Source organism: Sebastes umbrosus, chromosome 17, assembly GCF_015220745.1.
Source record: "Sebastes umbrosus isolate fSebUmb1 chromosome 17, fSebUmb1.pri, whole genome shotgun sequence".
NCBI classification, from domain to species: domain Eukaryota; kingdom Metazoa; phylum Chordata; class Actinopteri; order Perciformes; family Sebastidae; genus Sebastes; species Sebastes umbrosus.
This window is the reverse complement of record NC_051285.1, coordinates 14,860,837-14,888,358: the sequence shown is the minus strand read 5'-3', so window position 1 is coordinate 14,888,358 and position 27,522 is coordinate 14,860,837. Positions and strand designations below refer to the sequence as shown.

Sequence of the window (27,522 nt, the reverse complement as noted above, 5' to 3'; positions counted from 1 at the left end):
CCTGTGAGGACAGCGCCCCCTGTTGCCCAACTTGGTCAGTGGCCTGGACTCGGACACGATAGGAGTCTCGGCTCTCTCTGTCCAGAGATTTCTCCAGAATGACCATTCCAGATATCGGGTCAATGGAAAATAATCCGTTGACTGAATCCACCAGAGAGTATACTACTGTACGGTTAAAACCTGGAGAGAATAGAAGACAAATTCATGCACAACCGAGACTAATTAGTAATGTCATTTTTTATTACAGGGTGATTTTAGATAAATGTACAAATTGTGTGTGATAATGAACATCTGTAGGAAACTAGGGCATCATAGGAGTGCCATAAAAAAGAATACATCTGTAAAAGAATAAGAAAATGAATGAAAAAAATATAAAGAGGAATGAATAAAAGAATAAATACATGTGGAAATATAAAGACAAATAACAAAATATAAAAGATTGATTATATGCATTTTCATTTATTTATTTTAATTTTGTATATATTTATTTATTTATTAATATATTTTTAAGAATATATATTTATTTTTTGCAAATAAAATATAATTTTTTTCTGTATATTTTAATTTTTTTAATGTATCTATTTTTATATAATGACATTTATTTATTTATTTGTATCCCTTTACTTTTCCTTATTCTTTTCCCTATTGCTTTTGCTATTGATTGAAGGGCTAAGCTGTCAATCAACTGGCTTTGGGCGGGCTTTCCTGCCCAAGCTGAGTAGTCAATTCCAGCACACATACAGTATACTCTATTTTAAATAAAAATAAATAGTCATTTATATGCAAAAAAATAAATAAATGTATATTTTTAAAAATAGATAAATAAAATGACAAATGTGAAAATAAATGAAAATGTTTATAATTATTCTTTTATTTTGTATTTGTCTTTATATTTCCACATTATTTTCTTATTATTTTCTTTTTTGTGTATTTCTTTTTTTTATTCTCTTCTTATTTATGGCACTCCTATGACACCATAGCAACCTCAAGTCACCCGTGACTTAAACTTGCATCCAGTGTAAGTAGGAAACTTTCTCTGCTCATTATCTTCCTTGCTTGACATGTCAGACATCCAGCATATAACATCACATTAGTTTACCTTCATCAGGGTCGCTGGCTTGCAGGCGGGTGAGCAAAGCCTTGGGGGCGGCATTCTCATACACACTGGCCCGGTAATGAGTAGAGGAGAAAGAGGGGGCATTGTCATTCACATCCAACACTTTGAGAGAAATGTCAGAGCGGCAGAACAGCCCTCCTCCGTCAGTTGCCTGGGCGATGAGTTTGTAGGTGGGCGTCATTTCTCTGTCCATGACCGTGGCAGTACGCAGCTCGCCTTGGGACACAAATAGAGAGGCGTATAAAGCTGTAGAAAGGCAATTAATCTGTGATGTATATGTTGTTTTGATCATATAATAATTGAATGTACCAGTGTTTGCATCCATGTAGAAATCTTCGACTCCGATGCCAAACAGGGAATATTGGATCTCGGCGCTGGAGCCTGAGTCAGCATCTGTTGCGCCCACCGTCAGAATGCCCTTATTAGTGGGAATGTCCTCAGGGAAAGAGGCACTATACACCGCCTGGCACAACAACACACAGATATCCAAGCACAAAGTGAAACCACATTGTCTGGGAAACAAAACAAAACATCTGTCCCACACATCAAAAAGCACATTAAATTGTTGGGCGCTGTTGCATCCATTATTCCTGCTGATAGAACGAGCGCAACAGGATTTAATGTCTTTTTCTAACCCTGCCTTTACTCCTGCCAGAGAAATGAACTTTGTGACCTCACTATTTCACCAAGCTCAGACCAGCCCAATGGGAAAACTACTGCAGTGTATCCATATATCCTACCCTACTGCCTTTTGCTCTGCACTTCAGAGTTATCCTGTGAAGGATTTAATCATCTTTAGAGCTGAAATGATTAGTTGATTATTAGTCGATCAACAGAAAATTAATCTGCAACTATTATGATGATTGATGATTATTCAAGCAAAAAAATAACTGCAAATAGCTGATTAATTGTTGAAGAAAAAATAATCAATACGCGCGAGTTGCATCCCTAAAACTATTCAAATAATGGTCATCAAACAATTATTATTATTACTGAAATTGCTGAATACGGTTCTATGGCTACTACCAATACTAAAGCTACACTTTCAACTACTAACTACTGCTATATTACCACTATTATCACTAATATTTCCTGTATTGCATCAACTATGTCTAACACTATGGCTAGTAGCATAAGTAGCAGTAGTACATGTACTTTTACTGCCATAACTGCTACTAGCACTACTACGATTGACTACTACAACTAGGCTACCACTGATTCAAGTAGAATACTATTGCTTCTCTTGTGCTCTAGTAATAACTAGAGCAATATTCAAAGTGTGTAATGGTCAATCTCAGGCTATTTTATCTATTTTTTATAATGTTTTTCAAAATAGAAAATGGTTCATAAAGTAACAGGACTGAGTTTTTTAGCACAGCATTGGCAAATACATGAAATGTAGAATAGGTTTGAATGTTGAGTTTGACATTCTCAGTCATACTTACAATATGATCAAAAATACAGAAAATAGAGTGAGAGAACTTGCTTTTGGTCTTCTTTTAGAGGGGGGAATGTGTTAGGGTAACAGGACTGAGTGAATACCTAAATTCACAATATGTTAACTAACATATTGTGAATTTCCAAAGAGAAAATGTATTTATGTGCCTAAATTGGTCACACAATAATAAAAAAAAAAACAAGATTTCTGAAGGATTCTAATCATCAATCATATTTCATGGTGAAGTGTAGTGTTCAGAGTGGAGACAGGCCTTTTTATGTATATATAGATGGATGACGTGCCTCCACTTCCTCCCACTGTGCAGAAGTGAAGCCAAAATATCCCGGATACGGGAGCTACCATTTGGAGATTTTTACGTGATTTGGAGCAAGAGTCAAGGTCACCCGCCCGAATCAATCGCGAGCCAAGCACGGCTGCACTTTGTCAGTGAGAGAGACTCACAGTTGCCAATCATGATGTCTCACCTTTTTTTATCCACTTTATTCCTAGCCCCCATGATGCCTTGCGTGAATTATGTCCTCTAACTTCCTAATCCTCTCACCTAGAGCGATTGTATTAATAAATCTAGTAAAACATGAGTGAACATCACCTATTACAGCTCAAACGGGATAATGTGATCATAGCTCTGCCTTCTATTATGGAGGGATGGGAGGACGACCTGAAAAAGTGGCTTCAGATAACCTACACTAGCATATTTAGCTATGTTATTGACTCCGTTTCTTCAGACGGTGAAGAGATGAACAATCTGAAAAGCTCTGAGGCAGATCAGTTCTTCCACCGATGTTCCGTACAGATGACATGTTTCCCCCAATCGCTGAATAAATACTTCCAGATCGTGCATAACATTTATAATATGCTTGTCATCCTCAGTTCCCCTATTTCATTCCCAACCGAGCAAGAGACCTCCACCATTTGTTCCTGTAAGATTTCAGTCAGTTTGTGAGGTGAGTGTGCCAACAGCGCCCAGAGGGCTCCAGACCCGAATGCAGCTAGAGAGGGAGATGACTAGAGCAGCGAAAATGTACATTTCAACTTAATTTATGCTTCTCACAGTACTGTAGTCTGTATGAAATGATTATTATGCTATCACAAGTTGTTAAATATATTACCCATTGTTGAATAAAATGGGCATTTTTAACATCAATGGTGCGCACTGACTGCTTAAAACATAAATAAAGTTAATGTTTATTACATCAATTGAATATTTTGACATTTAAAATTTTAATTAATAGCCGTTGAAATCATGTTATGCGCTCTGTACGGAACACCGTTAAGCTTAATGATCTTCCTACACAGGCGGAGGCGTTACTTTTCCCCACTTTTCTCAAAAACTCTTGTTCTGCAGGGGGATTATATTGGGATATTCCGCCGGAGAATGAGCACACAAACTTATATGGCTCTTAACAACAGAGGAGTGCTGCCTGGCGTGGCGCTGACGGGCGTAAAGTGTATACGGAACACCGTACCACAGCTCCGAAATGACATTTTAGAAAATGTCAATTTAACGTTAGTTAAATATCTGTTAAAAATAAAGCAGGATTTTGTAAAATGAAGGTGAATTACTTTTCAAAAGAAGTTGGTGGTTAGCCCCTATGGTTAGCCTATGGGAGTAACTAGCTTACTGCTACTTCCGCTACCTCACCGGAAGTTACGGACATCATCATTTCTACAGTAACAGCCCTGAGAATAAGGTGGATAGCATCAAATAACGAATTAAACCAAAACTTATCAGAAAAATGAACACTTGAACATAGATCAGCATGATAAGAACTACCTAAAATGACAGAAACCATCTTTGGGAAAAATGTATTTGACGTTTAAATTGACTTTTTAGTTTGGCTCATGTCCCATCAGGTAACATGGTGGGGGCGGGACTAATGACCTATACTGCAGCCAGCCACCAGGGGGCAATCGTGATGTTTTGGCTTCACTTTTGGGGAGCTGTCATGTCGTCCATCTTTATATAAAGTCTATGGGACAGGCTAATATCTTATTTTTTCAGTGTTCTAGATACATGATGTATCCTCAAACTGCAATTAGGAAAAAATGCAGGACACTTTGCCTGATAATATAATGTATTATACAGATCCTGGGGACAGAAAATGCACAGTGGAATGGCCCAGGTACTACTACTACTACCACTACTACTAGCACTTAATAATTAAAAAAAAACATGAGAACAATGTTATAGTGCATTACAGTATAGTGTCTGACTCTTAATGTCTTCTGATATATTTGATGCTGCTACTGTATCATGGCAGAGTAACCACTTTGTAGTTACACAGGCCTGACTTGTCTCAGAACAGACAGAATATAAGAGGAGAACAGGAAGACAGGGGAGGATTGATTTCAAAGAGAACTTGTAAGAGTTTAGAGGGAGAAAGAAAGTTTCCCAACTAATTATGTGAAATTGAGGAATTGCAAAAATACTGTTAAATGAAAAAGGGATATTCCCAGAAGACTCCACAGCCCAATTATCTTCCCTTTTCACAGTGATTTTGCTCTCATAGATCAGCTTTTGGCACGGCATTAACACTCAGTTTAGGATGAGTCTTAAATTTGCAAGGTAGGAATTAGCACACTGAGCTGAAGTTTTTTATCACTGATTCATGTAATCAGCTTTTAACTGTGGGTATTTCAAACATTATCATGATATGCACTATAAAAGCCAGTTTATACTAAAGTTACAGTACATTCCCTGAAATATAGTAGAAGGACAATTTGTTTGAATTAGTTCACATTGAGTTTGTACTTTGGTACACTGTAGAACAAAATCAATATTTTAACTGAACAAATCCTGTTCTGCTACAGCCCCAGATTTTGGCTGAAGTCATACATACTAACTTTATGCAAATTTTAACATTATTCAACAGCACAAAGTCAAATGAGGGAGTGCAGTTACTGTATGTTTCCCTCAGCTTGATATGATAAAAAGCAAAAATCCATTCACTTTAAATATATTTGTCCTAAAACTCCCTCATTGATAAATTATTTACTTTTTAACCATTTAGCAAAGAAGCAATTAGTCTGTAGCCACAATAACACTAACATTTACTACATATTGACTGTATTATCATATGATTTATTCAAAAAGGGATGTTTTCTTTCTATTTTTAGACAAAACCCTAATTGTAATGTGGTCAGCCTGGACACAAACAGCCATGAATCTAAAACAAAATTCACCGTCCTACATTCCTCAGTCTTCTCTGTGTTTATTTGCTTTTGCATGTTGTTCATTTTACTCATCTCCATTCGTCTGTATCCCTGACCTGGTTGCAGATGGGACTGTTGTCGTTGGCGTCCATGACGGTAACTTCCACTGCAGTGCGAGCGACATACAGGCCATCACTGGCTGTGATGTTGAGCAGATACCAGTCCTGCTGCTCCCGATCCAGCAGACCGCTCACGTAGACCTTCCAGTCTCCCTGCACGACAGCCAGGCCAAACACGCCACGTGGGTTTCCCCCTGGAGATGACACAGATGAAGATTAAAACGCTGACACCTCACAGACAAAGACGCAGGTGAAGATGCATTGAAACGGTCATGTGAACAAACTGGAAGTCTCATTCATTCGGAAGATGAATAAGCAGCTTCCCACCCTTCCACACACACACAAATGGTGCAGGTACCCTTTAACATGATCGACAAACATCTATCATCATAGCGTAAACCAGGCTGGTGGCGTCGCAGCAATGGCCTTTGAAAGTTTCAAAAATAGATCTTTAATATAACACTTCCATTAGGCCAATCAGTATTTTTAAATGCTAGAACACGAGGCCAAAATATATCATCCTTATTTATTATCAGACTGAATAGTAAAGCTCAGCGTCAAGGTGACAGTTTTGCTGGAGAGCGCTCACAATTTTTTATTACTCCCATAAAAGAGGAGTGACCACACAAAGTCAAGTGTGAGTGTGTGAAAGACGACTTGTTGGAAATCCAACTAATGTACTTCACACACTTTGCCAGAATCATTTAAAGCAGAAGGCTCTATTGGAAAAATATATAATGTAAACTACTTTGTTACGAAGCATTTTTCTTTCACTATATTGAGAAATACAAACCTGAGGGTTTCTCTGCCTTGCTTGAAATGTTTTGTTGTATCATGCATACCTTGTAATATTAAAATCAAAAGCAAAAAAATGAAAAGGTTGGTTGTTTTTGACATTTGAGTTGAAATTAATTTAAAGTTTGACCTTTAATAATAGCAGCCACATTAGGCCAATGAATATTTTTTATGCAACACCACCTCATCTCGCTGCATGAGGTCATGAATATGTTGGTATTTTTCTAAATTTGCTCACCAGTTATGTAAAAGTTGACGAGACGGTTTTGATCGGTGCCATCACGGTCTTTGGTTTTTAGAACGGCTACCACCTCGCCAAGGGGATCACTCTCCTTTACTGCACCGCGGTACAGCTCCCTCTCGAACCGCGGCGGGTTGTCGTTGACGTCTGACACGGTGATGGTGACCACGGTGGTGGATGACAGAGACCGTAGCTCCCCCAGGTCAGAGGCCACTGCTTCGAAGCTGTAGCTGGAGCAGGCCTCGTGGTCCATCTGACTCACTGTGGTGATCCAGCCTGTTTTACTGTCAATGGCGAAGACAGAACCCATAGTGATGGGGCCGCTGAAGGAGCGAGCGTCTTTTGTCAAGTCCGAGTTGTAGCTGAGCATAGGTCCGAGGCTGTAGGTGACCTGCAATTTGAAAAAAAGATACATATAATAGTTTTTCAAAGCATCTACAACAAACTGAGCTGAAGAGCAATAACCCCAAAAGAACAAAATACTCAAGTGTCAGTTGAAGTTAGCTGTCACTGACCTGTCCATTAGAGCCCCAGTCTGGATCAAGTGCGCGCACTTGGACCACTCTTGTCCCTACAGGCATCCCCTCCATCACTGTGGCTACATAGGTGTTAGTCTCAAACATTGGCTTGTTGTCATTCACATCGAGGACCTGCAAAATGACAAACCTTCACTGAATCAGCCCAACAAAGTCTAAATTATACTGAAAATATAGTGCAACAGGGAATTTAAATCATTCTCTGAATTTGTTGAATGAATGTCATTTAAATTGTCTTAAATTACATAGATTTTTGTATTTCCAAATTGTACTTTTACCAATTTTGAATCATTTGCAACAACAGCTGTCAACAGAAATGCATCTATTTGTTGAAATTACATGCAAAATACTTTGAGATTTGCCCTTATCAGTGTTAAAACATCTGTAATCCTATTAGGGCTGCAACTAAGGATTATTTTCATTAATTGATTAATCCAAGGATTATTTCCTAGATTAATCCATTAATCGTTTGGTCTAGAAAATGTGAGAAAATAGTGAAAAATGTCCATCCCAGTACATCCGAAATCAAGGGAGATGTCTTTAAATGTTTTGTTTTGTCCTAAACCCAAAGATATTCAGTTTAATATGATATAAAACAGGGAAAAGCAGGAAATCTCAATATTTGAGAGGCTGAAAACAGCATTTTCTGCATTTTCGATTGATTAGTCGACTAATCGTTGCAGCTCTGACACAGATTTGTATCTGTTTGAGTACTTGGTAACACTTAAATTACATTTTATTGCACTCAAAGGCTTAAATAAAGATCAAATTCAATTCAAATGAATTAATAGGAAACAAAAGGTTAACAGGCTCTATGTTTAACTGTATGACCGACCTTAACCTCCAGGTCTACAGTGGAGACGGTCTCGATGAGGTCTCTTCTCGTTGTCCCCGCAACCTTAAAGCGGAAGATGCTGATGAGTTCATAGTCCAGCGGCTTGATGACACGAATCAGACCCGTCTCCCTCTCCACCAGGAAGGTCCCTCCCTGGTTGCTGTCGAGCGTCTCTCCTCCGACCACGGTGAAGAACCCCGTCTGTCCAGGAGTCATGTACACAGACCCCAGGGCCGTCCCTACTGCCGTGTCCTCTGGGATGGTGAAAGAGTACTGAGGCTGGCTGAAGGAGGGGACGAATGCGTCTGGTGGGACAACGTGGATAAAGGCGGACACCAGCGAGTGTTTGGCCGGAGAGCCGCAGTCGGTGGCTTTGACGAAGAAGGACAGCACAGTCCCCTGGAGGTGATCCACGGTGCTTTTAGTCATCATCCAACCGCTGTCTGACTCCACCTGGGCACCGGCAGAATCACAATGTCATTTAAATCTACTTTAGAGACAATAATCCTAATAATAGAGCTGTTTGAGCTGACACATTCTTACTGTTTTGACCTCTTATGTGCTCTTAATACTCGAACTGGGTCGAATTTTATTTAATCAGTTTTATTTGTCTTTTTATTTCCACAAGTCAGAGCATGGTAAACAATGTTATTCAAGCTGCCACTTGGTATCTATTAATATTTATATGCTGCTACTACTTTCTTTATATTCTAACATAATATATTAGCCTTTTACACTGCAGCTGTTTCTTTCATTTACACTCATAGCTGTTTATTTACTCGTGGCTCTTGATTGCGTTTCCCTTCGGAACAGCCAAAATTGGCCGAGGCATCAATCTTAATATAACATAATTTTGATTTGTTGAGTAAAAGTGTATAATTACAGTAACAGATGGCTGTTAATCCAAATGGAGAGGGGAGCTGATGTCAGTCGAGATTAACATCTCTTAATTGAAAATCAGGGTTATGGCATAAATTATGAGTTTTAACATGGTTTACTTTCATTAAATACATTTGCTGAGGTTTGGATCTGGTTAGACTGGGTCTTTTCCTTGAGGGAAAGATGTGTGCAGCTCTATTAAAACTAAGCAAACAGCTATGTAGGGCAAATGTGTTTTATATTATAGAGTACAGCAACATAAAGTATAAAGTTAAAGAGCACTGACCTCCAACACGTCAACCAGTGAGAGTCGTGCCTCGCTGTAAAGAGAGTAGGTGATCCTCCCATTAGACCCAGCATCAGCGTCGGTGGCTTGGATCTGTGTGACCAGGGAACCTTTGGCGACATTTGCTTTAATGCTCATGCGGTACTCCACGGCTCTGAATCGAGGGGCGTTGTCATTCTCATCAGTGAGAACCACTCGAACTGTGCAAAACGATGCACGGCCTGGAAAAACAACAGAACGTTAATGCATGGATTTATCAAATGTACGTCATTTTAACACGGACATAATCTGCCTTATTATGCTGTTTCATTCACTGAAAGTCACCCTGGATGATAAATTGCAATGCATCTGTAATGTGAATAAGCTGAAATATTCATACATTCTCAGTGTGGGATCTTATTATGCAAAACTTCTCATCTCACAGGTGACACCTACAGTGCAAGAACAGTGACCACTCATGCATTAAAGCAGCAGTGGGTAGAAATGGAGCAAATATGATTAAAAAGTTATTATTGTGATTGGCCAAAGTCTCCCATCACGGGCTAGATTTTTTAAAGGAATTTTTGCCCAATGATGCCAAAAAACTTGTTGCCTACTGAAGCTTTAATGTTAGACTTCTGTGTATTTTTGGAGTCTTATATTGGCTGATTTGAAGATAGTTTTTGTCAGGGAATCTGTTTCACAGTCTGGTCAGTGTAAAAAATAATACCTCCACCATCCAAGGCCATGATGGTCAGCACCATGTCCTTGTTGAGAGGATTTTCTCGGTCAAGTTTCTGAACAGTGGATATGAGTCCATCTGCATCAATACTGAATTGAGTTTTCCCCAGATCATTGATGAAGGAGTAGGTGATCTGGCCAAACAGCCCGGAGTCCTCGTCTGTTGCACGAACCTGGAGATCCATACAGAGATTCAGAAAATAACGTCCGATTGGTCATTGCAAGGTTATACAACATCATCCATGTAGGATGTTTCCTTTTAAAAGGTACAGTGTGTAACATCTGGCGTAATCAAGCCGTGAGGTTGCAGATTGCAACCTCTCCCGCGTGCCAAGCATGTAGAAGAAGAACTACGGTGGCCAACGTCAAAATGCAAATGGCCATAGGTCATTTGTAGAATAGCAGAGCCAGGGTGTAGATTGTGTGTGTACGTGGGAAGTGAGTGGTGAAGCAAGAGAAAGAGCAGTGGCGAATGTGTGTGCATATGGGGCTCGAGATACTAAAGGCCTGAAGTCAGGTCCTGAATTATTATCACCTTCTCTACCATACCTGACTTATGGGACTTGAGCAGCACTTGAAGGCAACATCAGTTGTTATCTCTTTTCAGCTTTAACACTATCACTGCCAAGGCAGTCTGACAGAAAAATAGCTCTGTTTAAAGGGACAATGTGTAGGATTTGGTGGCATCTAGTGGTGTGGTTGTGGATTGCAACTAACTGAGTACTCCTCCGCTCACTCCTTCCTTTCCAAGACTGTGGTAAAGTGAGCCGCTGAGTGCAAATCGTGGTCATTTGATATTGCAAATAACTTTTTCTGCCTCCTGTTCGATTCTGGTATCTTCTGATTCTGGTCCAGTATAATTCTAGTGTTAGGAGCTGTGTGCTACATTTAGCTTTGAGGATATCAAGTGAATGTACAGTGGAAGTTGCAGTTTTGTGCAGAAATAAATGCTACAGCTCCTCAAGACCAACAGAGGTTTCCTGTGTCTTGTTTCCTGGCGGCTGAGTGGAGTGACAGGGTCAACTCCGGAGCGAGTAACGTTATAAACTTCGGCCCAAGCATGAAAAGTTAACACAATGGTTTGTCCTTTCTGTGCTACTATAGAAATATGGTGGCCGGCTCCATGAAGAGGACCCGCTCCCTATGTAGCCTAGATATAAACGGCTCATTTTAAGATAACAAAAAACACAACGATTCTTAATTTCAGCTGATTATACACTAAAGAAAACATACTTATTAATATTATATTTGATTTCTACCAATAGATCCCCCTAAATGTTACACACTGGTCCTTTAAAAGCCCTGATGGAAACATTACTGAGTGAGTAGCAAGATGGCAAACTTACTTGAATGACCTTTGTCCCTGCGGGGGCATTTTCTTGGACTTCAGCCAGGTAGAACCTCTGGCTGAACACCGGGCTGTACAGGTTGGCTCCCAGCACACGTACAATAACCTGGGGATCACCACCATCATCATAATCCTCATCATCCTCATGTCATGCTGACATCTTGTTGATGCCATCTCAATAATCATCAGTGGCTGATTTGTCAAACATGATCACATCCAACATGGCACCAGCAGTAAGAGCATCACGCTTGTGACCAAATGGTGATTGATGCAGCTGTAAACACTCGTACGCTGTGTTCACATCATGTCAGAGAAAGACTGGAGTGACATGTTATTACTACAACATATGATGTTGACTGCCAGAGATGTGGGATATCAGAGCCTACTTGTAATTACGAGACAGATGTGAACATGTTTTCCAGTTGGCAGCTCATCCTCCCAGTAAATCTGATATGACGTGAACACACATTAACCTCCGACTGCAGAGCCGCTCGGCAGCCGGCGGTAAACAGCCGTACAGGACAGCTGGGAGTGTTTGTGATAAATTTGAAGCGATGGGTTGCTAGAAAAGGTCAGTGGGCTTGCTGCGTATAAACGCCGCAAAGGTTTACAAAAAGAGCAAATCAGTTGATAGGACTAAATTGTGAGTTGTCTCACCTGAGCGGTGTTGGTGAAGACTCCATCTGACACAGACACGTTGAGTTGATACGAGAGTTTCATGCCTTGTCTCCTCTTGTTAGACAGACTGAGCACCCCTGTATCTGGCTCCATCATAAAAGTCATTTTCTCATTCCCGGAGAGAATACTGTACCTGAAAGCAAATAAAAAAAACATTTTGCTCCGAAGCTGCTGGAAACACAAAGTAAAGCTTGAGAAATAGACAAATAAAAGATGGAGTGAAACACAAACACAAGATTGCCTATAAGGAATACGCTTTTCTAAACATAATGAACTGGGGCAAAAGTTCTCATCATCACTTTACAGAGGAAACACCAAACCCACGACTTTCAAAAAACATCTTTTACCTCAGCCTGTGAGCATCACAGATGTCAGCATCCGACGCCTGAACACAAGTCACAAAGTGCCCTCGGGGCGCCAGCTCGCTGACTAAGGCCTCGTACAGCGCTTGGCTGAAATTAGGTGGGTTGTCGTTGGTGTCGGAAACAGTCACAGTGACACTGACATCACTGCTGAGGGCAGGGTCTCCGCTGTCCGTCGCTCTGACAATGAAGTTGTAGCGTTGGATGAGCTCGTAGTCAAGCAGGCGTGCCGTGAATACCAACCCACTGTTGCTGTCAATGTGGAAGTAGTCGGTGCTGTTGTAGATGTCAGATAGGATCTGGTAACTCACCACAGCGTTCTTCTCTGAATCTTGGTCCTGGGTAAACACCTACAGGGAGAGTAACATTAAACTTTGCAGTGCCTCATGCATTATTCAAAATATGGTCTGATTTGTTTACCCTGGCATACTTGTAGCTACCCACACTGAGTCCAAATGAAGTGAATAAAGTTCAGGGTTTCACTGAGATACTGCATTTAAAACCACAACAAAACACTGCCGAGCATCCAGCATGATCATTTTGTTGAAGCACAATACGTTAAAAATAAAAGCAGACAATTATACTGTACACTAGGGCTAGGTGATAATTCAATATGATAATTTATCGTCATTCAATGGAAAGGTATACTAATATAATCACATATTAAGATTTTGTGATACACAATTACCTCGTCTAAATTGTTAGTAACAAGCACGTATACTGACTCAAATTTCTCCAAAAATCTGATCAAACACAGTTAAATCAAACTATTGTCTTAATCTAATAAATCTGTATTTGTGTGCACGCATTTAAACATAGTCAGTGTATATAGCTGGAAATATATATTTTTTTTTATAATTTCACTTGAAACTGTTATGTTCATTTTGCTTATGTTCAAGTTCTTAATTAAATGAGAAAATACTTTTCATTTGTCAAGTACTTAATTCACACAAAAATAGCTTTTACCATGTGGTTATTTGACTATTTATTTATTAAATTACCAGAAAACATGATATATTGTGATATATATCGTTATCGAGAAACAAAATTACCTCTATCGGTATAGAGGATTTTGGCCATACCATCCAGCCCTACTTTAAGCTCAACCGCTGTCAGGTTATCAATTACAAAAACATAATTGAGTGAGCGAAAATGATTTAAATAGGGTGATATTCATGTTGAGGTAGAGGATGCAAGTTGGTTTGATCAACTGTTTGCAGTACACTGAATTGCAGTGACAAACTAAAAAATAAATTCATAAATAATTTTTCCTCACACAAACAAAAAAGCTCATGTAGGTATTAAAAATTGCATATTCTGAGTGTTAAGTTTAAAACGTATCAGCGTTTCAAGGCAAAGACATAATCAGAGCTACTGAGTGATGATAATCCAGAAGCCCACAACATGCATTCACAATGAATGACCTATGTAGTGAACAATATTGCAATACCACTGAGCCAGCCCAAGTGTGTTTGAAGGCATGATAAACATTTATTTAATCCAATATTGGTCAAGATTGCCTTCCTGATTCTTGTTAAATTCACTAATATAGTCAAATAAGGCCATTTGAGGACTCGAAACGAAACGAAATTGTCACAGAAACCAATGAATTCAATAATTTGGTGTCTCAGAATCATCTTGCTCAAACATGTTCCTCAGTGCAACAACAGCGCTGGTCTATTATACGCTAAAGGTCAAGCGCTTCCGCTGGGAAATTTCTAGGGAAATATCACACTCCTCATAAATAAATGATTTGGTATCTAATATTCATCTGCAACACTGCTGAAGTGGGTCTTAAGTGTAAACAGTTATTCAGTGAGAGTACACACTGGACTCACTCAACAAACAGAACACACCTGTAACGCGGTCGTTCCGACCATGGAGTTCTCAGTGAGCACAGCGAAGTACGAGTTGTTCTGAAACAGTGGCGGGTTATCATTCACATCCAGCACGACGATGTCCACATCGACCTCAGACTTCGCCCCCGTCAGCGTGTCTGTAGCCTTCACCGTTAACCGGTAGTACTGCGTGGTCTCGTAGTCTAACGGGTAAATCACGCTGATGATTCCTGTGTCGAAGCCAATGTCAAACTGGAGGGAAGGGTCTCCCTCCGCGATGGTGAAGATGACACTCTGGCCTTCGGGGCTGGTGGCGTTGATGCACAAGACGGAGGTGGAGACGGCCACATCCTCTCTGGCAGTGACGCCGTAGAAGGGCTTGTCAAACACCGGCATGGCTTTGTTTACTACGGTAACAGGCAGCTCCACCTCAGTGGACAGAGGGGGGAAGCCGCCGTCAGTGGCCACGAGGACCACCTTGTACTCTGCGTTGGATAAATCGGCTTCAAAGGACCTCTTTAAGGTCAGCTCTCCTGTCATAGGGTTCACCTGCATAGAGTATATAAATACTGTAACATAAGGAGCATAAACCCACGGATTTCCAAATATATAGCCCATTTAAACCAACATTTAAAAGTAAGAAATCACCTGAAAGTTTCTGTGTTGCTCCTTAAGGCTGAAAGTCACTTCTCCATTCAGACCGTAGTCTTGATCGATGGCTGAGACACTGAAAATAGCTGATCCAGGCTCTGCTTCCACCTGCACTGCAGCGTAGTAGGGCAGGTTCACAAACTCTGGAGCGTTGTCGTTCACGTCCTCCACCTAGAAAGTAACGGTTATTTTCAGAAATAAGTAGGTAACCTCTGGCTCTGAGAAGTGAAGCCAATGCGGAAGTGCCTTAAACTTGCATTCCTTCTAATAGCCAGCAGGGGGCGACTCCTCTGGTTGCAAAAAGAAGTCTGATTGCATAGAAGTCTTTGAGAAAATGAACCTACTTCTCACTTGATTTATTACCTCAGTAAACATTGTAAACATGAGTTTATGGTCTCAATCGCTAGTTTCAAGTCTTCTTCAATACAGCATGATGTTGATTTAGTAAATTATGGTCCCATTTAGAGTCAAATAGACCATAAAGCAGGGTGTGCTTTAGGACGTGGCTTCCTTGTGACTGACAGGTCGCTACCACACAGTTGTCTGTGTTTTCGTCATATAACTTTAACCCTTTCACAGTGTGTTTTCATTTCATTAAAGTTAATTCTAACCTTTTTGGTCGCCTAAAAATGTCTCATTCAGCGTTCCGTTGTACTCAGCTTTCTTGTCATTTCTGGTTGCTAAGAACTAAGATGACGACGACAAAAAACGAAGATGGCGAAGGCCAAATTGCCATACTCGAGGCTTCAAAAAGGAAGTCCACAAACTACGTCTTACGATTTCTTATATACAGTCTTTGGGTCAGTGTAAAGAAAGTAAAAGAAAGAAACACCCACCTGAACTTGAACAGTCACCCTGGCCACCCTCAGGATCTCATCCTCTCTGCTGACCTCCACCACCAGCTCGTAACTCTCCTTCTCCTCTCGGTCAAAAGGCACGCCGGTGGTGAGCACCGCCCCGCAGGTCGGCCGGATGGTGAAGCGCCCGCTGGGGTTCAGCAGAGTGTACTTCAGCGGTTCGTTAAGGTGGTGGCCGACCGTGTTGACAACGGTCACTAAAGTGATGTTGGGTACGTTCTCTGGGATGGAGGCGGAGTAGACCGGGAAGGTGAAGAGGAGGCCGCTGTCTGTAGCTTCTCGGACGAGCACTGTGACCGAGGCGACGCTGGAGAAACGCCCATCGCATACCTTTAAACAAACAAATACAGAATGGTGGGAGTGCTTTGTTGGGCTCTCAGCACTGAGTCTTTGCGTTTATTTGACAGCTGACTCACAATAGTGCAGAGGATGTAAAGCTGGGGGTTTAATGTGTATTCAATAACACTTTGCATGCATTGCCTTTTTCTTTCCCAGCAAAAAATAACAAAACAACCTAACAAGTATTTTACATCAAGACACTGAGTAACTATGGGCTGTGTGCACAGTTCTGCAGCTGACCCTGCGCTCCTTGTGGAAATGATTATTATGTAAACCAATCAAAGCCAGCTGCATGCTGTTTATCTAAGCTAGTGACAGGATACATACAAATTATATGTCACGTCCACTGAACACATGTAGCCAATCACTTACCTTCACATTAAAGCGGTAGCGGTCTTTACTGAGGTTCTGATTGATGATGGTCACAACTCCGGTGTAGCGCTCCACAGAGAAGTACTCCGCATTGCTGTCCACCAGAGAGTAAACTAGCTGAGGGGTGATGGATTTATCAGGGTTCAGGATGAGGTCAGAGGTCATATCGGGGTCAAAAGCCTCAACTCTGAGGACCTCGACTCCCACGTATGTCGGCAGGAGGAGCACCGCCTCGTAAGTGTCCTGCGACAACTTTGGAGGTGAGTCGTTGATGTTGATCACCTAAGACGGCATATGCAGAGTGGAAATAATGTCAAATCAAAGTGAGTCAAGAATGGTTTGCGAGGCAGTGAACGCTGATTCATATGTCATTTACTTACCTTTATAACCACCTCTGCTGGGCTGTCAGCACTCCGAGGAGGCTGACCGCTGTCTCTGACATGAACCCGGAAGAGGAACTCGGGGAAGGTCTCGTAGTCCAGACTGGCGATCGTTCTACAATTTAAGAACCATTCAATTAAGGAGAAGATCAGAAAGTATGTAAGCAGGTGAATCAGACATGGTTTTTCCACGTGTCGCCTACCGAATCGATCCAGTCCCGGAGTCCACGCTGAAAAACATGCGAGCGGTCTCGTCTACGATCTGGAACACCAACAGGGCGTTGTGATTGCGGTCCATATCGATCGCCTGGATGACCAGAGGGTTACCGTCATCTCCCACAACAACGCTGTTGACTGGAGCGGCCTCGCTGATTGCGCCCACATACCTGTTAAGATGAAAAAAAAGAGGACGCAGCTGTATAAGAGGAAAGCTATACTTAAAGCACTCCAGAAAATTACATGTTGTCAGGACACAACACGGCTCAGCAAACAGCAGAGGAGTGCAAAAGCTCCTCTCTTTTGAAAACCACTGATACCTGATTTGTTGGAAGACCGGCGGGCTATCATTGACATCCCCCACCTGGACGATGACAGTGGTGCTGGCCTCCACTCCGGCCATGCTCAGGGCATGCACCACCAGGAAGTAGGACGTTGTTTGCTGCCAAAACAAAGGAGTGCATCGAGTAAAAGTGCCAACTTAAATGTGCATTCCTTCTAAAACAAACACCGAGCTTTGGCAGACGGTGTATATACAAACCTCAAAGTCAAGCAGTTTGCGTGTGCTGATCACACCAGTGTGATGGTTTATGAAGAAGCAGTGCTCCTCGTTGCCCCTGGTGATGTCATATATGAGTGCTGAGCGGCTGAGGGCGCCAACTGTGGTCACGTGTGTCCCAATAGTGCTGTTCTCCATTATCTGTAAATACAAAGACATCGGTTCTAACATTTCAGGCGCTTTGGCGAGTTTATGTGCACAATTTCATCGATGACATTTACCTACTATCTCTCTAGAGATTTACCATCCATCCCTCCCAGCCTTTCTTTATTCCATCTATATCTCCCTTCTCACACCTCTCTCCCCCATCCCCCCATCCTTTCCCAGTTACCTCAGCCTGATACTCATTCTGAGAGAATTTGGGTTGGGAGAAGTCGGAGAGTATCAAGGAGATGCGAGCCGAAGCTGTGGCCATTAACGGAGGAAATCCACTGTCGGTGACACGCACAGTGAGGGTGTAAAAGCCCACAGAGGTGAGGTCCAGCTCCCTGGCAATGAAGATAAGGCCTGTGGCATTAGCGATGCCAAACACGCCACCGGTGTTCCCTGAAAGTAGCAGAAAAGGTTATCATTGCTAGTAAATACGAAAAACTCTCAATTTGTTCTCCTCTGACACAACATTTAAAAACCCAGTCACAGTTGGAAACACTGTTCCAAAATACAGACATAAAAACTAAAATAGAATCACACCTGCTTCCATAGTATAAGTGAGTTTCCCGTTAATCCCGTTGTCTTTGTCCAAGGCCGTCACTTGTAGCACAGAAGTGCCTACGGGCGATGACTCATAGGCCACGGCGTCATATACGGTGCTGGTGAAGTAGGGGATGTTATCGTTGGAGTCTTCCACCGCCACAAGGATGCGAGCCAGGTCACGGTTAAATGGAAACTCCTGATCCTTGACCTGCAGTGAAATGAGAGATGAATATGGATAGCGTTGTGGGAGGCGATAAATGACAGAAATCAGCCAAAATGTGGGCGCAGTTGCCAAGAGGGGAATCATTTGGGAGAGAGCACAAGTACACACACACAGGCTTATGGCAACAGCCGACTAAACACACACAGAAATGTATTCCACGTCTCCTTTCTCACCATAATAGTGAGTATGTGTTGCGTTCTGGCCTCGTAGTCCAGTCTGTCCGCAGTGTAGACGACCCCCGTACCAGGATTGACCCTGAACAGCCTCATGCTGACTGGGTCCACGCTTCCGTAGATGGAGAAGCTCAAACGGGCACGCTCGTCCATGTCGGACGCTCTGACCCGCAGCAGCTCCATGTCAAGGGGTGCGTCCTCTGAGACGCTGACATCGTAGGCTGGCTGTGAGAAGACCGGAGGGTTGTCGTTGCTGTCTTGTATTCGGATGAACACCTGAGAGGCAAAGAGACAGAGTTTGAAAAGTCATTGAGGGAGGTAGAGAGTGTGCACTGTATATTATTCTTAAAGATAAGAGCGCTGGTGTAGGGTGAGCTCTGGTATCTGATAATATTTGACACAATCGTAGGGTGTTTTTTTTCATGTGCAAGGTGGAGATACCAGCAGTATTTACACTAAATCTCTATAGTCAAAGCAACAGCTGTGGTATTTATTTTCTAGCTGGGCCGAGGGATGTAATTGTGCTGCATTTTCTGTATGCATACAAACACTTGACCTTTAGTTGCACAGGCTAATCCCATTAATCCAGTGATATCAAGGATTTCCCTTACAAGGCAGACCTAGAAGGCCAGCCAAAGACAGCGGGAGCACAGGAAATGTCAAAGACAGAGCAACAAAAAGCACATTTCACAGTCGGCAAGAGATAATTTCAGGAAAAAAGGGGAGTGCAAGCGTAGGAAGGACGAAAGCTGAGAGTAAACAGCTCCCCCAGGAAGAGATGACAATAATTTAATTCGATGTGGATCTCGAGCGTGTAAGAGGCAGCGCATAACAAATCACAAAGTGTGCGCACCTGTGCCGTGGCAAAGTTGGTCCCATCTGTCACCTGTATAGTCATGTTGTACACAGATTGCACCTCTGCATCCAGGGGCTTGGCCACGACTAGAGTTCCCACTCCCACTTGAAGGTCAAACTGCATGTCAAAGCTCCCTGGAATCAAACACACACACACACACACACACACAGAGAGAGATTCAGTCGTTTAGTATTCACGCTGCGTGCTAAACTCAGGTGCTCTAAGTTATTACTGTGTAATTGTTTTGGCCAGGTGCCTGCGTCTGGAGCTGGAGGGTCCGTGAAATAAAATGAACTGAAATGCAATGCAACGTAGCAGCGAACCCACTTGGCAACTGGAAGAGCTGTTAACAGCCACACAAACATCTGTCTTATCACTCCAAAACACAACCCATCTCAGGGATCAAAAACCTGCAGCCGGGTCTTTTTCCACAGGCGGTGAGTGTACAGTTTAGAGGCTTAATGTTTGATTAGAGCAAGGGAGCGGATTGATACGCGTTAGGTATTCAGCACCATCCTTCGTCTCAATCCAGCTTCTCTCCTGAGATATCTGGGAGCTCGAGCTCTCCTCAGTATATGAATACTGATTGGGCATTTTTCACAGAGGCACCGATGCGTGTTGAGTCGTAGCAAACCACAGGGATTCGATTCTTTTTTTTTGTGAGGTTGGTCAATATTACACTACGATCTCACAGCATTAAGAAAAACAGAAATCACAGTCTGTAGTGTCTGAATAACAAAAAGGATAGTGTTTCTTTCCTGTGTGTTAGAGGCACCTCTAGGGGCTCTTCAGAGTTAGTTTTACATTTTTGGTAGCATCTTTTACAAACAGACAGCGATACAAAGTCTGAACGGGTAGTTATATATACAGTCTGCAGAGAGAATTGTGTAGTAGTCAATAAATTATGACATAGTTCTAAAACATGTGTGGACATAAATGTTTTAATTTGGCACATTATTTTAATTACTCACCTATAGTTTTTGTCTTATTTTTAAGTACCCTGTGTAGGATTTGGCAACATCTAGTGGTGTGGTTGAGAAAATGTTGTTTTAGACAAGATTTAAAGGGTTAATTATTGACCCAAATGCAAACACGGTCAAGTTAATAGACTTAATATTGGAGCAAACCCTAGACAAATACTCAATTATTTTGAGTATATTTGTTTAAAGGTAAAGTGTGTAGGATTTGGCGGCATCTAGTGCTGTGGTTGCAGATTGCAACCAACCGAGTACCCCTCCGTTTACTCCTCCACTCATGAGCCGCCGAGTGCAAATCCGTGGTAACGCCGTTCGCTTCGCTCAGAGGCCATTCTTACCATAATAGCACTACTTTAAGAGTAACAGAGGTCAGACATCGGACAGCGGCTGTAATGCTACGAACGTCAACCCACACAATACATACAAACTGAAATGGATCGTAGAAGTGAGACAATTATTGCAATAACATCAGTGACGTAGAGTACCACACTTGCTTCCCCCCTATTGTAACAAAATAGGTTGGGTTTGTCTGTAACTGCAGAAAGATCATCAGGCGGACTCGTACTGAAACTAAAGTGGTTAATTAAAGGCCTTAACATCACAACATATTCTGGTATTATTTCAATATGGCTGCGTCCAAAATCACATACAATGTATATCCAATATGCGTACTATCATACATACTTTTGTGTAAATAAACAATAGTATGTGTGTTTTCGAATGCACTGAACTGTAATTTACGTCGTCACTTCCTGATAGCCTCCTTGCCGGTTGGAGACGTGTTACCATGGTAACTCCTGCCAATCTCATGTTACCAAAGGTCTAGCAAAGTGAAATGTTAGGCTATACTTATAATTAAATTGAAACGTTATTGACGTTACAGAGCTGTCGGTCAACGTCCGTTATGAACGTTGTCATCACTACCGCTTTGCATTGTGGGATATTTATGCTGCCGTAGTGTGATCATGTCTAGAAGGTAACCCGCAAATTGCGCAACACATGCAAAAACATGCAAAAACATGCAAAAACTTGCAAAAACTCTCACAAGACTTGCTGCCCGACAACCTATCCTAACCTTACTATTCGAGGTCAGTGCCTAACCTTAACCATCTCGCGAGAGTTTCGCAATTTGTGTCTTACCTTCTAGACACGACCCTGTAGTGTACTATTGGTTTCATTCTAAGGTTTCGGACATACTAAAAAATCTCACATACTGTTTTAGCGTACTAAATAGCATGTTAGTATTAGAGGCCGACTGCGTCACACCCCTTTCCAATTTCCTTCCCAAAGTAGCAGCATAGTGGCAGAACTAATGATATGAACCTCTCCTGCCTGGGCAGAGATAAGAAACTAGTGCTATTTGTGTGGAGTGTTTTTCAAACTCAGATCAATCGATACTGTCTTTGGTTAAACAAGGTCATAGATTTCCTGAATTTGAAGACGTGTGGGGCATTTGAGGAAGTCGTATGACAAGATTAGTTTTGCCCAGACCTGTGTCAAGTGAGCAGTTTCTCCCACATGCGTTCTGAGGAATGTAGAAGGTTTCTCTGGCGAGCCGTCCGCCTTGACGGAGAGAGAGAGAAAAAAGAGATTATGAATATTTAGGGAGTCAAGGAGGATATTCTTGTGATCAAAGGTCTGCATCATCTACAGTATATACAGCACTCTGCAAAGTCGACCTGGGAGATGTGATTCAATCAGGGATGATATTCGAGTCCAGTTCTTGAAGTTTGAGAGGAAATATAATCACCAAGCTTTCACTTTTTGAAAAAAAAAAAAAAGTTAAATATTAATGATATACGATTACTCCAATGATATCAGCAGTGAGAGTGGAATAGGAATAAAACACTACATTTTCTGTATCTTTGATGCCTGAATGACTTGTGACTGAATAATCAACTAATCATCAACTCATTTTCATATTAAACAAGGTCTCTACTTTTAATCAGTGTTGAGTAGCAATCAATAATAAGCGATTCACTGATTATCCTTTCCTAGATTTGAATCAAAGGTAGAGACAGAGCTCCCCAGTTTTAAATGGGCAGACAGGTATACAACCAGTATGCTCCTGAGAAGATTCATTGTTTCCCACAGAGCCAGAGCAGCAGCAGAAGTCATTCTTTTATTGTCCTTTGTTTGCCAGCGTGCTTTTGGCAAAAACAAACTATAAAGAAGTGAATTGTTTTATATCGACAATTCACTTTTGCCTGTGTGCAATTAATCTCAACTCCACAATGTGTTGAATTTAACAAGCTAATCTGGATCGTGAGAAATATCCACCACAGGTAACTTTCATAAAAACTGTCAGCAGGACCTCTCCGGCAGCGAGAGGTAATAGAGATCAACTGTAATGTGTGCAAAGCTAAGTTATGGAGGTCTGTGAGGAAGCCTGCGGTTAGAATCAAGAAATGTAACATTTGCAAACGTTTATGATTGCATGGTGTGAAATGCATCGCTTCCAGTGTGTTGGTTCTGGCTCATCCAGTACAAGTCTGACACAAAAAGCCACATAACTAGGTGTGAAAATGGCCATTGGAAAACCAAAATTGTATACAGTATTATAGCCCCGGCCTTCCTAGCAGCCAGGGGGATTAATTTAATGAACTGGAAACAACGTAAACCAAATTGTTTTAGCATGGAGAACTGGCCCAATGACTTTATGAACTTGCTATCAATGGAACAGGCTGCTCTAATTCTCCGAGATGATGATACGCTTGATGGATTTGATGATCCGTGGAACTTTATTATATCCCGTCTTTTGTTTTGCATTTGTCCTGTTTTTTTTGTATTTCTTTGCTCTGTCTGTTTGTTTATGTTGTATCATTGCGGTCACGGCCATTGTTTGTATTAAAAATTATTTTAAAAAATAATGTAAAAAGCCACATAACATCTCTCAAAAGGATTATCATGGTACTCCACCATGCTGATGATATATCAGTTCAATTAAAAATACTTTATTCATCCCTCAAGGGGCAATTCGAGGTTAACTAGTGCTCACAAATCTGATAGCTTCTGGAATAAAACCAAATTTCCCTTTTTAATAAATCAATTAAAATCAATTTGAATCATTTAGTTCATTTTTGATAGTGTGACCTGGGGATAAACCCTGAACACATGCATTTATATAAATCTTGACAGCACAAGAAAATTCGGAATATGGATTATTCTCTTTAGTATCACACATAAAGTTTTCTTACCGATGATATTGAACCAGACAGGTGTGCTCGAGTGGCTGACGGCGACGACTCCCACTGGCTGAGCTACGGCAGCTGTCTCCGAGATAGAGAAGTTGTAGTACCTCTGGGTGAATAGCAGAGGTACCGGCGAGGGGACAGGTTTGCGAATCCACTCTACGTGGAGTCTGACAGTAGACCATAATGGGGGATCACCGCTGTCCTCCGCTTTTATCTAAGAGAAGGGAACAACACTGAGAAACCAGCTGACACCTGCAGGAGCAAATTAATCATGCATTTGGGAAACATTTAATGCTGAAACAACGATAAACCAGCCTGGAAAACAGAAGATTTCACAAGCGAAAAAGGAGTGAATTTACTGTAAGTTGGATTTCCCACTTCACTGGATCTGGTATTGTGTTAGTATGTATGTATTCAGGACGAGCAAACACCGTGAATGTCAAAACTATACGGATGAGCGCGATGCTCATCTTCAGACACAGCACCTACATTTACTTACACCTACACCTCAGCAGCAACCTCCCATCCATAAATAATATTTTTTCTAACCTCAAAATTGATTCCAGCAATTACAGTTTAATGGGATGGCTGTCCCTGCCTGACTTCAAATAGCCTGCTCTGCCTTCCACACATTAAATAGGAAAAAGCATTAACCACAATAAATCAACGCACTCTTCGGAGGAGCCTATATGAGAGGTAATTGTAAAATATGCCGTTATAAGTGGTGCTCATTTAAGACCGAAGCGTGTGAGCCAAATACATTATTTAAATTAGTAATTGCTTAGAGGAAAGAGTTATCTTGCAAATAAAGAAACATGTTTGAAAAAGTTGGTGTCTTGTTTGTTGTCTATGTCACATAAAGCCACAAAAAAATGCAATTTGTGCTTGTGTTTGAGGAGCATCATAAATGCTCTGTTCCACCTCATGTGCATAAACACAACTGCAGCTGTGCCACTCCACCCACCTTGACACTTTTGAGTTCATTGGCCATGAAAATACCAAACAACAAGCTCAAATACCTGGGATTGTGCCTGATGAAAAATGAACAATGTGACTGCGTTTGCTCCTGCCAACTTTGAAACTGCATGAAAGCAGAGCTGTATAAACTAATGGAAACCCAAATGGCGAATGAATTTAGTCATAGGAATTGGAAAAGCAGCACTCAGGAAGTGGAAAGAGAGAAGCATTGTGCCTGAAAGAGGTTATGGACCCAATCCCAAAGTCCACACTCGCAGACTCATAGACTTTGAGACAGTTTAGGGCTGTCCCACTGTCAAATCATCAAGTCCTTTAGGGCTCTCTCGCAGACAATTTGAGCCCTTTATGAACACTTTCCGTAAGTCCGCATTTCTGCAGACTTTGCCTGAGGGAATTACCCACAATTCATAGCGCTGTGACGTTAAACACAGGGTTACCATGGTTACCAGGGGAAGCCTGGAGGGGTACAAAAAAAAAAGGTAAACGAAGACGACAGCACATGGTAGTTCAGCCTGGCATATTTCAATTTGCACAGAAACATTAATATTAAGGATTTAAGATGGTACATACAGAGGATGGTTACCTCTAGTCTCGTAAGGAAAGAGCCTGGAAGACGTCCAAATAGGCAGGAAAAAATGTTAAATAAAACCCCACAATTGACATCATCAAGGTAACGTGATATGTCACCACAAAGTGCTGTCCCATTTCTATGTATACCATTTCAAGCCCTTGCAGCCTCTCACACTCAACCATTTACCAGGTGACGACAGCAGGGTCAGAGCTTAAGGCCTTAGGGGGGACATTGGGATTGGGCCACAGTCTTGTCCCTAGTAAGACAATCTGCCATTGGCCCAGTTTAAACCGAACAGCACTTAAATAAAAAGTAGGGCTGTCAAAGTTAACGCAATAATAATGCGTCAACACAAATTTTATTTAAACCCACTAATTTCTTTAATGCATTAACAACAACATGGGTAGGTAGAGTGAAGATACTGGTGTCATATGAAACTACAAAACCTGAGGGATCCATTGTTACCAACCATGTCATACTAGTTTGTTGGAGGGGAGGCTAAATAACGCTCCAAACCTATGCTAAATTGTGGCAAGGAAAAACTGGGGTCCCTTGACCTCTGACCTTAAGATATGTGAATGAAAATGGGTTCTATGGGTACCCACGAGTCTGCCCTTTACAGACATGCCCACTTTATGATAATCACATGCAGTTTGGGGCAAGTCATAGTCAAGTCAGCACACTGACACACTGACAGCTGTTGCTGCCTGTTGGGCTTGAGTTTGCCATGTTGTGATTTGAGCATATTTATTATGCTAAATGCAGTACCTGTGAGGGTTTCTGGACAATATTTGTCATTGTTTAGTGTTGTTAACTGATTTACAAAAATAAATATATGCATCAATTTGCATAAAGCAAGCATATTTGCCCACTCTCATGTTGATAAGAGTATTAAATCATTTACAAATCTCCCTCCCTAAGGTACATTTTGAACAGATAAAAAAAAGTGTGATTCATTTGTGATTAATCATGATTAACATTTTGGACAATCATGCAATTAATCGCAATGAAATATTTGAATCGATTGACAGCCCTAATAAAAATCAATTCTAAAAAACTAAAATATGAAACTCACAGTGAGGATATCATAGCTTCCCGCAGTCACCATCTTCTTTGATGATACCATGGCAGTCCTGGGGTCAATGCTGAACTTCTCGTCCTCGTTGCCGTCGACGATGCTGTAGGTGATGTTGCCGTTGGCTCCGAGGTCACGGTCGTAAGCAAAGACGCGGTACACCTGCTCGCCACGTTTGTTGCGGTCTCGCTCGGTCAAGCTGATGCGGTAGGTGACCTCCGGGAAGGTGGGCGGGTTGTCGTTCTCGTCCTCGATGTGGACCATGACCCACACGGTAGACTGCCGGATGGTAACGGGGCCGTCTATGACTGTCACCTGAGGAAGTGTGCAATATCGGGTAGTCATAGAGATGCATCAGTCTTTTGAACATTGTGCGAGATTTGCATACATTTATTAACATCTTAAATCTCCCACTGTGTGGCTGAGCTCTTTGTCTTATTGATCCCCCCTGGAGGCAGAGGCAGAGGTCTGATCACTGATCAATTGGATCCGATGAGGGTGAACACCATTGCTGCCAGCGTGACTGACTCACTAGACTATTAATTACAAAGAGGCAGCGCAGACTGGCAGGCGGAGCGGTGGGTGGCATGCATGGACTGGCATCCCTATTGAAACCTCAGGACAGGACGATATGTAACAACAAAGACTTCTCTGCCCCCAATTTCAAACTCCTTTTTAGGTTGTTCATGTTCAAGTATATGATGCTGTTAGATGCGAGTGTCCTTCTACAACTTTTGCTGTTTGTCATACGCTGGGCTCTTATTACACACTATAGCTGAACACAAAGAGTCTAGACAAGTCAATTGGCAATACAAAAACAAAACACCGAGCTGCAACACAGTGGGTCAACTGTGGGTTATTTCATTCCATTTCGCAGAGGGGTAAAGTGCTTGTAGATTCAGCAGCATTTAATAAGTTGTAAGAGAAGTCTGGGGAAGTGGAAGTTTGCTCTGAAGTCGAGAATCTGTGATTATCAGGTTCATCTGCATGCAGAGCAGCAGGAGCAACAGAAATGGTAATCACGGAGCTATCTGTATGCCCA

General features: G+C 41.7%; 1 protein-coding gene across 1 annotated transcript in view; it reads right to left on the bottom strand.

Annotated features, from left to right (window-relative positions):
• LOC119475711 (protocadherin Fat 3) overlaps positions 1 to 27,522 on the bottom strand; it is an 81,115-nt gene that overhangs the window by 27,384 nt on the left and 26,209 nt on the right. Inside the window, exons 8-34 of the mRNA XM_037748661.1 lie at positions 26,481 to 26,795; positions 23,860 to 24,070; positions 22,154 to 22,225; positions 19,683 to 19,819; positions 18,830 to 19,105; positions 18,431 to 18,641; positions 18,072 to 18,286; positions 17,723 to 17,881; positions 17,502 to 17,623; positions 17,169 to 17,351; positions 16,966 to 17,080; positions 16,586 to 16,867; positions 15,854 to 16,204; positions 15,015 to 15,188; positions 14,385 to 14,915; positions 12,514 to 12,878; positions 12,146 to 12,299; positions 11,487 to 11,594; positions 10,130 to 10,313; positions 9,421 to 9,641; positions 8,256 to 8,708; positions 7,400 to 7,534; positions 6,882 to 7,275; positions 5,846 to 6,042; positions 1,427 to 1,580; positions 1,100 to 1,333; positions 2 to 180 (exon numbers count right to left, since the gene is read on the bottom strand). Coding sequence (XP_037604589.1) covers positions 2 to 180; positions 1,100 to 1,333; positions 1,427 to 1,580; positions 5,846 to 6,042; positions 6,882 to 7,275; positions 7,400 to 7,534; positions 8,256 to 8,708; positions 9,421 to 9,641; positions 10,130 to 10,313; positions 11,487 to 11,594; positions 12,146 to 12,299; positions 12,514 to 12,878; positions 14,385 to 14,915; positions 15,015 to 15,188; positions 15,854 to 16,204; positions 16,586 to 16,867; positions 16,966 to 17,080; positions 17,169 to 17,351; positions 17,502 to 17,623; positions 17,723 to 17,881; positions 18,072 to 18,286; positions 18,431 to 18,641; positions 18,830 to 19,105; positions 19,683 to 19,819; positions 22,154 to 22,225; positions 23,860 to 24,070; positions 26,481 to 26,795 — 6,132 coding nt within the window. The remainder of the gene's footprint in view (position 1; positions 181 to 1,099; positions 1,334 to 1,426; positions 1,581 to 5,845; positions 6,043 to 6,881; positions 7,276 to 7,399; positions 7,535 to 8,255; positions 8,709 to 9,420; positions 9,642 to 10,129; positions 10,314 to 11,486; positions 11,595 to 12,145; positions 12,300 to 12,513; positions 12,879 to 14,384; positions 14,916 to 15,014; positions 15,189 to 15,853; positions 16,205 to 16,585; positions 16,868 to 16,965; positions 17,081 to 17,168; positions 17,352 to 17,501; positions 17,624 to 17,722; positions 17,882 to 18,071; positions 18,287 to 18,430; positions 18,642 to 18,829; positions 19,106 to 19,682; positions 19,820 to 22,153; positions 22,226 to 23,859; positions 24,071 to 26,480; positions 26,796 to 27,522) is intronic.